At 43.1% G+C, this 11,541-nt stretch overlaps 2 protein-coding genes across 5 annotated transcripts in view; both read left to right on the plus strand.

Moving 5' to 3' along the window:
- The first annotated feature begins 671 nt into the window (after nt 1-671).
- Nucleotides 672-9,454, plus strand: LOC139370236 (guanine nucleotide-binding protein G(I)/G(S)/G(O) subunit gamma-5-like). Of its 2 annotated transcripts, none has more exons than XM_071109589.1 (3): nt 672-885; nt 4,416-4,542; nt 6,694-9,454. In XM_071109589.1, exons 1-2 carry the CDS (start codon nt 796-798, stop codon nt 4,539-4,541), a joined length of 216 nt encoding a protein of 71 aa, XP_070965690.1. In that variant the 5' UTR covers nt 672-795; the 3' UTR covers nt 4,542; nt 6,694-9,454. The 2 variants fall into 2 exon arrangements, with proteins under 2 accessions (XP_070965690.1, XP_070965691.1); XM_071109590.1 differs by having other exon boundaries at nt 682-885; nt 6,697-9,454.
- Nucleotides 9,455-10,115: 661 nt separating this feature from the next.
- Nucleotides 10,116-11,541, plus strand: part of LOC139370237 (histone-arginine methyltransferase CARM1-like) — a 17,856-nt gene continuing 16,430 nt past the window's right edge. The window contains exons 1-3 of one of the 3 annotated variants that reach the window (XM_071109591.1): nt 10,116-10,276; nt 11,111-11,236; nt 11,383-11,489. In XM_071109591.1, coding sequence (XP_070965692.1) covers nt 10,135-10,276; nt 11,111-11,236; nt 11,383-11,489 — 375 coding nt within the window. In that variant the 5' untranslated portion in view covers nt 10,116-10,134. The remainder of the gene's footprint in view (nt 10,277-11,110; nt 11,237-11,382; nt 11,490-11,541) is intronic. The other 2 variants (XR_011627123.1, XM_071109592.1) reach the window with 2 other exon arrangements.

An 11,541-nucleotide genomic window follows, 5' to 3' on the forward strand; every position in this document is an offset into this window, starting at 1 on the left:
AAAGACAAGCACCAATGGGCGTTTCCTGATGTCAAGAAACGATCACATGAAGAAACAACCCGAATTGCGTTCTGCAATTACACCATATCAGAGACTGCGTAGACTACAAAGTGGTTACATGCACACAATAATATTATGGATAGTCAGATTAATAAAATAGCGATTAATAACGATTTCCCTAATAAGCCAGTTTATATGGCCACATCAGGCTACTGATGGGCCTTTTGATAAATGCAGAAAATCGCCAATCAAAATAAACGTTCTACCACAGTGACCATATTATCTTTGCGAAGACTATTTGATTCTGAGTTAGGACATATAATGACAAAGTTTGTATGTGAAAATTACTTCTAAAATGAATACTTTCAGTTTTTCCGAACTCATCTCATTCGCGTCTAGAGCGAAGCTTGCGCTACCGGGTGCTACGGCGATTATGCTGTTTACGTGTCCTAATATATTTTTTTCAATTGCTCCGAAACCCAGGTGTTTTAATCAACTTATGCTTACTTCGATCATGACCTTACGCCGATTTACGATAAGAAGAGCAAGGTGTTTACATGACTATTGCCATACTCGGCCTTCACCCATAATCAGTTTTAATATCAAATAGTTAGTGTGAATGTAAACGTGGTAGGTGATCGATTGACCGACAACCAATTAGAATGTGGTTGAGGAAACATTGTGTCGAGTGGGCGGGGAGAGAACGACAGACGGACTGCTTTCACAAACTCTGACACTTTCTCTCACAGTCGCCCTAGTAAGGATTAACCTACTTTCACTCTTCTGACCCTCGACATGTCAAACAACAACGCCAGCAGCAACTTGGTCGTCGCTCAGAGAGTAGTGAAACAGCTGCGGCTGGAGGCCAGTGTCCGTAGGATCAAGGTAAACGGGATCGTAGCAGCAACACTAACACGGAAGAGCTGTTAACGACACTCCTGTCGCTGGGACAGCGTAGCCGCTTGGAGTAGGCTAGTGACGTGAAACAAAGTAGCAAACACGAAGTTACAATGATGCAAATGTGGCTTTATGAAGTTGTCATGTTAGGTATAATACAGTTGTACATGTTGCTACCTTGTATCAATGTTGTCATGTTACAAATGTCTATTGAACAGTAGGCTAGTCTACATCGTCGCCTACTGTCCGTAGGCTAGTAATTGTTGACAGCCAAAATAATAACGTCGATCAAATAGGAAAGTAATTCATAATTCAATCAACTTTTGCCTGCTATCGAGACAGTCTTAGGACCATGGTCCTGCATCGGTGGCCTAGTGAAATAGATTGAAAGTCGGGTCTGAGTGTTGGCCTATCTTGGATGAGTCAGTTCACTGACATTCCCACGGGTTAGTAATATTCCGAAGCCATTTTTTATTTCTCTAAGTAAACTTGCCATATAACTATCTCTCTCTACTGTAGCTAGGCTACTTCTAGCTCCCGAAAACCCTTTTCCGCATGTAGCGTTTTCAGCCATTACATTCGCCCACATTTGGCTCTGTGTATGTAAACTACAATTCTGAAGCTGTGTTTTAACGTCAATAATCATCGCATCTATGCTAATATGCCCCTTGTCTTTTCTCAGAATATTTGAAATAACATATACAGTTACTGTAGCCATAGACAGTGGGTGGGGAGGGGCTATATCTACAGTAGGTGTATATTTTGTTTTATTTGAAAGATTATTTCTATCTGACATTAGAGACTAGGGGCATAGGTTGCGAAAGCCGTTTCAGGAAATCGATGATTGACGTGTGTATCTTATTGTAGCCATAGGGGGCGGCATTTCTCCCCGCTCTGCTGACCAGTATTTCCTCAGCCCATACACGAGTAGCCTAAAAGGCCTAGTGCACTAATTTGATGGGGGGGAAATATGAATGATCAGTTAAAAGATTCATCAGGGGGTGCGGCAGCACCCTCAGGACCACTCCCCTTGGCTATATGCATTTCACACTATGTTGAGGTTAAATCTGAGTAATTCTTGTATGGATGTCAACCCCAATACTTGTTCACGTCACCAATCAACTGCATTAGTTTAACGACTGACTACCACCAATGATTTCTGTAAGCTAGTTATGCTACCAATTTATACGAATGGGAGTTAGCATTTAGCAGTCACTTCTTCTAAACCTGAAAAGGAACAACTTATAAATGTTATGCAGTGAAAACAGCCAAATATATCTAAATCAGATTTTAGTAACCACAGTGTGGGTCTCTTACAATACATCATGACGGATTTGACAAATATCCACTTGCTAAGCAATGCTACAATGCTAAGCGGAGCCCTTCGCATTGTTACAAAATGTGGCACGCGTTACGCACAGGTGTTTGGAGCAGCTAGATAGGCCGCCACCTGTGCTAATTAGCTATGTCTTCCTCAAACAAGCGCTGTAACATGGACATATGGCCATGTAGGAACACTAACCGTAACTCTATTATGGTGTCTAATCATTTGCATGTTGTTTTGAACATTTATTTATCGCTGAAATTAGATGTTTTTATTTAACCTTTATTTAACCAGGCGAGTCAGTTTAAGAACAAATTCTTATTTACAATGCCAGCCTACCCCGGCCAAACCCACACGATGCTGGGCAAATTGTACGCCGCACTATGGGACACCCAATGACGGCCAAATGTGATACAGCCTGGAATCGAACCAGGGACTGTAGTGACGCCTCTTGATGCGTTCCTTATGTTTCCAGAACGGTACCACAAGCGATGTGTTTTCGTGTTTATAGCATCAGGGCTCCGAACAAAGATCCCCTGGTCAGAAGACACTTATTGTCAATAAGCACTAAAGTAGTTAGCATCTATGAATGGGGCAGGCTACTTCCTGTACAGGGCATGAAGTACTCTCTTCTTTGCATTGGAAATCCAGCTGTAGCCTAACGGTCGTTTAGTCACTAGAAAATGTATTCAAAACTTCTGTGTTGACATCTGTTACTATGGAAATGAGGCTGTGTAGTAACACCAGTGCGGTACAGGTTTTAATGTCACAAGCACAAAGAACAGTGAAATGCCTTTTTTGTAAACTCAAAACCCGACAATGCAATAATCAATAACAATGTATTACTAGAAAAAAAACACGTGAAATAAGAAATATGAAGTACAGGATAAAGTACAGTATGTAGGTCAGCATTCTATATACAGGAAATATAATAAGTCAGTTCCAATAACATATTTACATGTGCAGGGATACTGGAGTGATGGAGGTAGATACAGTGCCTTGCGAAAGTATTCGGCCCCCTTGAACTTTGCGACCTTTTGCCACATTTCAGGCTTCAAACATAAAGATATAAAACTGTATTTTTTTGTGAAGAATCAACAACAAGTGGGACACAATCATGAAGTGGAACGACATTTATTGGATATTTCATACTTTTTTAACAAATCAAAAACTGAAAAATTGGGCGTGCAAAATTATTTTTGTGGAAGAAGGTGCTCTGGTCAGATGAAACCAAAATTTAACTTTTTGGCAACAATGCAAAACGTTATGTTTGGCGTAAAAGCAACACAGCTGAACACACCATCCCCACTGTCATGCATCATGGTTTGGGCCAGCTTTTCTTCAGCAGGGACAGGGAAGATGATTAAAATTGATAGGAAGATGGATGGAGCCAAATACAGGAGCATTCTGGAAGAAAACCTGATGGAGTCTGCAAAAGACCTGAGACTGGGACGGAGATTTGTCTTCCAACAAGACAATGATCCAAAACATAAAGCAAAATCTACAATGGAATGGTTCAAAAATAAACATATCCAGGTGTTAGAATGGCCAAGTCAAAGTCCAGACCTGAATCCAATTGAGAATCTGTGGAAAGAACTTTAAACTGCTGTTCACAAATGCTCTCCATCCAACCTCACTGAGCTCGAGCTGTTTTGCAAGGAGGAATGGGAAAAAATGTCAGTCTCTCGATGTGCAAAACTGATAGAGACATACCCCAAGCGACTTACAGCTGTAATCGCAGCAAAAGGTGGCGCTACAAAGTATTAACTTAAGGGGGCTGAATAATTTTGCACGCCCAATTTTTCAGTTTTTGATTTGTTAAAAAAGTTTGAAATATCCAATAAATGTCGTTCCACTTCATGATTGTGTCCCACTTGTTGTTGATTCTTCACCAAAAAATACAGTTTTATATCTTTATGTTTGAAGCCTGAAATGTGGCAAAAGGTCGCAAAGTTCAAGGGGGCCGAATACTTTCGCAAGGCACTGTATATAGTATCTAGGGGCCGTTTCCCGGACACAGATTCAGCCTGGTCCTCGACTAATAACAGCTTTTAATAGACATTCTCCATTGAGATCACTGTCTAGTTCAGGACTAGGTTTAATCTGTGTCTGGGAAGCCGCCCCATAATGCATCAGTCCCAGTCATATATCTTTTTGTATTCTGTAATTAATAATTATTATAATGAACCCCCAGGTGTCTCAGGCTGCAGTGGACCTGAAGAACTACTGTCTGCAGAACGCTCACCAGGACCCTCTCCTGATGGGGGTCCCCTCCAGTGACAACCCCTTCAGACCCCCCAAGTCCTGCAGCCTGTTCTGAGGTAGCCTAGAACACCTTTGTCCTCTCTCCTCTTCTTCCTCTTCTTCTCGGCAGGTCGCCTCGAGGTTAGAGCATTGGACCAGTAACCAAAAGATCACTGGTTCGGACACCGGAGCCGACAAGGTGACAAATCTGCCGCTGTACCCTTGAGCAAGGCACTTAACCCGAATTACTCCAGGGGTGCTGTACAATGGTGACCCTGGTTGTGACCCCACAGGGGGAGTTGGGATATGCAAGAAACACATTTACATTACACACGTGTGTAACAGGACAAATATTAACCCCCCCAAAAAAAGATATTATTACCTCTTTCTGCCAAGTCCTACAGCCTGGTCTGAGGTAACCTAGTACACAGTCTCCTATCCTCTTCTTCTCCTTCTCTCTGCCAAGTCCTGCAGTCTGGTCTGAGGTAGTCTAGTACACAGTCTCCTATCCTCTTCTTCTCCTTCTCTCTGCCAAGTCCTGCAGTCTGGTCTGAGGTAACCTAGTACACAGTCTCCTATCCTCTTCTCCTTCTCTCTGCCAAGTCCTGCAGTCTGGTCTGAGGTAACCTAGTACACAGTCTCCTATCCTCTTCTCCTTCTCTCTGCCAAGTCCTGCAGTCTGGTCTGAGGTAACCTAGTACACAGTCTCCTATCCTCTTCTTCTCCTTCTCTCTGCCAAGTCCTGCAGTCTGGTCTGAGGTAACCTAGTACACAGTCTCCTATCCTCTTCTTCTCCTTCTCTCTGCCAAGTCCTGCAGTCTGGTCTGAGGTAGTCTAGTACACAGTCTCCTATCATCTTCTCCTTCTCTCTGCCAAGTCCTGCAGCCTGGTCTGAGGTAGTCTAGTACACAGTCTCCTATCCTCTTCTCCTTCTCTCTGCCAAGTCCTACAGCCTGGTCTGAGGTAACCTAGTACACAGTCTCCTATCCTCTTCTCCTTCTCTCTGCCAAGTCCTGCAGTCTGGTCTGAGGTAGTCTAGTACACAGTCTCCTATCCTCTTCTCCTTCTCTCTGCCAAGTCCTGCAGTCTGGTCTGAGGTAACCTAGTACACAGTCTCCTATCCTCTTCTCCTTCTCTCTGCCAAGTCCTGCAGCCTGGTCTGAGGTAACCTAGTACACAGTCTCCTATCCTCTTCTTCTCCTTCTCTCTGCCAAGTCCTGCAGTCTGGTCTGAGGTAACCTAGTACACAGTCTCCTATCCTCTTCTTCTCCTTCTCTCTGCCAAGTCCTGCAGTCTGGTCTGAGGTAACCTAGTACACAGTCTCCTATCCTCTTCTTCTCCTTCTCTCTGCCAAGTCCTGCAGCCTGGTCTGAGGTAACCTAGTACACAGTCTCCTATCCTCCTCTTCTCCTTCTCTCTGCCAAGTCCTGCAGCCTGGTCTGAGGTAACCTAGTACACAGTCTCCTATCCTCTTCCTTTCTCACCCCTCTAAGTCCTGCAGCCTGTTCTGAGGTAGTCTAGGACACCTTTATCCACTCTCCTCCTCTTCTCCTTCTCTCTCCAGAGTCCTGCAGCCTGTTCTAAGGATGTACACCTTCGTCTCCTCTTATCCCTCCCTCTCTCTTCTCCACTCTCTCACCTGTTCCAGTCTCCTCCTCCTCCTCTCTTCTCCAGTCGCTCACCTGTTGCAGTCTCCTGTCTGGGTTTTGGATGAGATAGATGCTGGTGAATTGGCAATATGTCAGATGCTCCTAATTATAATAATTATGTGTGTGGTTGATAGTATTTTGTTTATTTACCATCTCTCTCTCTCTCTCTCTCTCTCTCTCTCTCTCTCTCTCTCTCTCTCTCTCTCTCTCTCTCTCTCTCTCTCTCTCTCTCTCTCTCTCTCTCTCTGTCTGTCTGTCTGTCTGTCTGTCTGTCTGTCTGTCTGTCTGTCTGTCTGTCTGTCTGTCTGTCTGTCTGTCTGTCTGTCTGTCTGTCTGTCTGTCTGTCTGTCTCTGTCTGTCTCTCTCTCTGTCTGTCTCTCTCTCTCTCTTTGTCTGTCTCTCTCTCTCTCTTTGTCTGTCTCTCTCTCTCTCTTTGTCTGTCTCTCTCTCTCTCTTTGTCTGTCTCTCTCTCTCTCTTTGTCTGTCTCTCTCTCTCTCTCTGTTTGTCTCTCTCTCTCTCTCCCCACCCCCTCTCTCTGTGTCTCTCCCCCCACTCCCTCTGTCTGTCTCTCTCTGCAGCAGCAGTCAGTGTATGGAGGAGGAGTTGTTGCTATATGTCCTATGAGGGACCCTTCCTCTTCTCTCTCTACTGCTGGTCCATTTGTGTGTTGCAGCTATCCCTCTAGCCTGATCCCAGATCTGGCATGCCAAGGCACGACAATGACCAAAGATGTTGGCAAGACCGCACAAACAGATCTGGGACCAGGCTAGACAGTCTGTGTATTAAGATAAAGCCTAGTAGTGCCATTATACATGTATGTTCAGGATGTTGATGTGATATCCTATTTGTTATGATGATCATGATGATGACATTGTATTAGGGTTGTAACTTCCTGAAAATTCCCCAGTTTTCCAGAAATTCCTGTTGTAAGATTCCTGGAATCGGGAGGGAATAAGCAGAAAACCCAGGAATCTTCTACTGGAATTTCTGGAAAAATCTGTCAAGTTTTGGAAAGTTACTGTAGTTCTCCAACCCTACATTGTATCTATGCACTGTACTTTCCACCAGTATGATATCAGCCTCTGACAGGCAGGCAGCCAGTGAATGTGCCTTTGAGGTTGTCTCCCAAATAGCACCATATTCCCTATATAGTGCACTACTTTAGACCAGAGCCCTATAGTGCAGTATATAGAGAATAGGGTGTTATTTGGGATGCAACTTATGTGTCCGACGACATGTTCCGCACAATAAGGAAGTGACCAACCGTTGAATGTTTTAACCAGGGTACGTATTGATATTTAGCCTACAGTTCTAGCCTATTGGCCTACATGCTGTCTTGTCACCTTCTATTGCTTGTGTTCCCTGTGCAGTATACTTCCTGGTACAAACTACCACATGGTACAGGTTGACATTCTCAACCCAGGGATCCAGAACCATAGAATTAGAATCTAGAATTAATGCAGAACACTAACCACATCTCCCCAGTTGTACTCTATACAAGAGACTGGCAGTTACATGTTTCTTTTAAACTTTCGTCAACCTATTTTATTTAAGATTTTATGAAATAATCTGCCTTTTTATCGAAGGGTTCGTTCATTCGGTTGTGATGATACTGATGTGATCTTAAATGTTACATTGTTGTGCCCTCCTGTACCTTTTTTTTTAGGAAGACACTCCTGTCCTTGGCCTTTTTCCCTGGAAATACTCATGTCCTTCTCACGTTTTTTCCACTAGCCTACATTCAGTCACAGATAACACTATAGCATGGTTTTCCACTAGCCCTCATTCAGTCACAGATAACACTATAGCATGGTTTAACACTAGCCTACATTCAGTCACAGATAACACTATAGCATGGTTTTACACTAGCCTACATTCAGTCACAGATAACACTATAGCATGGTTTTCCACTAGCCTACATTCAGTCACAGATAACACTATAGCATGGTTTAACACTAGCCTACATTCAGTCACAGATAACACTATAGCATGGTTTAACACTAGCCTACATTCAGTCACAGATAACACTATAGCGTGGTTTTCCACTAGCCTACATTCAGTCACAGATAACACTATAGCATGGTTTAACACTAGCCTACATTCAGTCACAGATAACACTATAGCATGGTTTAACACTAGCCTACATTCAGTCACAGATAACACTATAGCATGGTTTTCCACTAGCCTACATTCAGTCACAGATAACACTATAGCATGGTTTAACACTAGCCTACATTCAGTCACAGATAACACTATAGCATGGTTTTACACTAGCCTACATTCAGTCACAGATAACACTATAGCATCTTTTTACACTAGCCTATATTCAGTCACAGATAACACTATAGCATGGTTTTACACTAGCCTACATTCAGTCACAGATAACACTATAGCATGGTTTTACACTAGCCTACATTCAGTCACAGATAACACTATAGCATGGTATTCCACTAGCCTACATTCAGTCACAGATAACACTATAGCATGGTTTAACACTAGCCTACATTCAGTCACAGATAACACTATAGCATCTTTTTACACTAGCCTACATTGTCACAGATAACACAATAGCAAATGGGAACGTATTTAACTAAGACAAACACTCATTTCCATATGCCACAGCTGGTGCTTCGGCTTGTTTCAGGTTACTGATTAGCCACATCACCATGACTACCATTTTTATGATTCCATCAGCCTACATCGCAGTTTGTTTTATCGTTGAACTGTGAGCGTGGAACTGTCTAGCCTCGCTACCGGCCTTGAATGAGGAGTTTTAATTTGATACCTGATATACTGTCCATCCTCTGTGCCTTAACTTTGTAACTGTGTTATACTGTCTATCCTCTGTGCCTGAACTTTGTAACTGTGTTATACTGTCCATCCTCTGTGCCTGAACTTTGTAACTGTGTTATACTGTCCATCCTCTGTGCCTGAACTTTGTAACTGTGTTATACTGTCTATCCTCTGTGCCTGAACTTTGTAACTGTGTTATACTGTCCATCCTCTGTGCCTTAACTTTGTAACTGTGTTATACTGTCTATCCTCTGTGCCTGAACTTTGTAACTGTGTTATACTGTCCATCCTCTGTGCCTTAACTTTGTAACTGTGTTATACTGTCTATCCTCTGTGCCTGAACTTTGTAACTGTGTTATACTGTCTATCCTCTGTGCCTTAACTTTGTAACTGTGTTATACTGTCCATCCTCTGTGCCTGAACTTTGTAACTGTGTTATACTGTCGATCCTCTGTGCCTGAACTTTGTAACTGTGTTATACTGTCCATCCTCTGTGCCTGAACTTTGTAACTGTGTTTCCAACCTAGTAAATCACATTTACCACTATGTGTGTGTGACTACTTTATGTATGTGGGTGGTTCTTTGGATAGATTGTTGATGCCTAAACATTTTTGAAAGGCATACTTCCAATGTGCCAACAGAGCAACAAAACAAATGCTATAGCTCCAGATACTCAACTAGTCTAAAGAAGGCCAGTTGTAATTGCTTCTTTAGTCAGCACAACCGTTTTCAGCTGTTCTAACATAATTGGAAAAGTGTTTTCTAATGATCAACTAGCCTTTTAAAATGATCAACTTGGATTAGCTAACACAACGTGCCATTGGAACACAGGAGTGATGGTTGCTGATAATGGGCCTCTGTACGCCTGTGTAGATATTCTATTACAAAATTAGTAGTTTCTAGCTGCAATGGTCACAACATTAACCATGTCTACACTGTATTTCTGATCAATTCAGGTTATTTTAATGGGCAAAAAAAATGCTTCTAAGTGACCGCAAACGTTTTAATGGAGATATATATAGATATATATATATATATACACACACACACATTATTGGACTACCCTCTGTCCCCCAGGTTTCAGAAACAAAGACGGATAGCCTTGGTATTTCACAAGATGCAGCTTCTGTTATGCCCCCGACTGACTGTGGGTGGCAGTAGCGAGCAGCACCGTAGTTTGCGTGATCGTGAAGTCTGAGCCGACGAAGCAAAGTCAAGTAGCAAAGATGGCGGTATCGGTGTTTCCCTGTGTGCGGTTGCGGTCCATCGGGGACGCGAACGGAGAGATCCAGCGACACTCCGAGCAACAGCCCCTGAGGTTGGAGGTTAAAAGCACCCCAGACACGGCTCTCCTAAATCTCTCCAATAGTAAGTAGCTGCTATAACCAGCTCCCGGTGTATTGATTATCCGCTAGTTAGCTAGCGCTTCCTGCCTTGTGGCAGCCGGAGAACCCTTCACGATGCTATGAAGAATCAATCAGAAAGCGGCGGCTAACTGACTTTAGCATCTTGCTAACCAGGTAGCATTTCACTGTGATGGGCCGGTGCGTTGGGAGAGCACAAGTTCAGCCCAAAATGTGTTTTTCCAAAATGAACTGATGTTGTAGAAATCGGGTGGTTATTACCAGAATATTGATACAGTACATATACAATAGCATCTTTATTAACGTTATGAGATGGCTAGGTAACTAGCATGCTAAGTTTGAGGCTTGGTGTGCCTATACATCTTGGTGGCTTTGTCCTGTAGCTTCACATCTTTCATTGTAGAGTAACGTCAGTTAGCCTGGAAACCCGACGTTGAATCTCATTGAATTTGATGTTGGGCGATAATTGAATCGTTGTAATCAGGAAAGTTAACTCTCTCGACCTCTGCAAGTCAGAATGTTGAATAAAAAAATATATTTGAACTTACTTTACCCGTGCGTGTAGAAATGAGACAATACAAAAAAGTGTAATTAAATCAACTTTTCAAAGTACTATTGTGTTAAAATGTCTCACCTGAAGCAAGATGAAAATAGAAGCATGTGTGCTTGCCAAGCTCTTGCTCCTGTTTACATGCTTCTGCGGATGCTTCAGGTGAAGCACTGATAGAGACATTTTAACTCCTACCAGTGCTTTGAAAAGTTGGTTTCATTCTACTTTGGAAATATTGTGTGTGTGTGTGTGGCTTTATCTTACCTGTCTCTGGTGGTTTGTCAACAGGCGATGAGACATCAGTCTTCAAGTGTTCGTTGTCCAGGGAAACGGAATGCAGTCGCGTGGGGAAACAGTCATTCATCATCACACTGGGCTGCAACAGTGTCCTGCTACAGTTCTCCACACCTGCAGGTAGGCTGTGTGAATGTTTTACAAAAGTTGTGCAGTGATTGCCTCATCGGTGGTGATGTAAAGTCTGTTTCTAAGTGTGTGTGTGTGTGTGTGTGTGTGTGTGTGTGTGTGTGTGTGTGTGTGTGTGTGTGTGTGTGTGTGTGTAGAGTTTACTTCCTTCTATAACATTCTGAAGAGTTGCCGGGGCCACAATGCAGAACACTCCGTCTTCAGTGACAGGACAGAAGAGTCCTCTGCCGTGCAATACTTTCAGGTGGGACACACACACACACACACACAGAGAGACACACACACACACACACACA

Source organism: Oncorhynchus clarkii, chromosome 17 (genome assembly GCF_045791955.1).
Source record: "Oncorhynchus clarkii lewisi isolate Uvic-CL-2024 chromosome 17, UVic_Ocla_1.0, whole genome shotgun sequence".
NCBI lineage: Eukaryota > Metazoa > Chordata > Actinopteri > Salmoniformes > Salmonidae > Oncorhynchus > Oncorhynchus clarkii.

What these genes read in the sequence shown, in the direction of transcription:
- LOC139370236 (XM_071109589.1), top strand. Translation starts at nt 796, where the DNA reads ATGTCAAACAACAACGCCAGCAGCAACTTGGTCGTCGCTCAGAGAGTA. An exon ending in CCAGTGTCCGTAGGATCAAG is followed by an intron (nt 886 to 4,415) that starts GTAAACGGGATC and finishes ATGAACCCCCAG; the next exon opens with GTGTCTCAGGCTGCAGTGGA.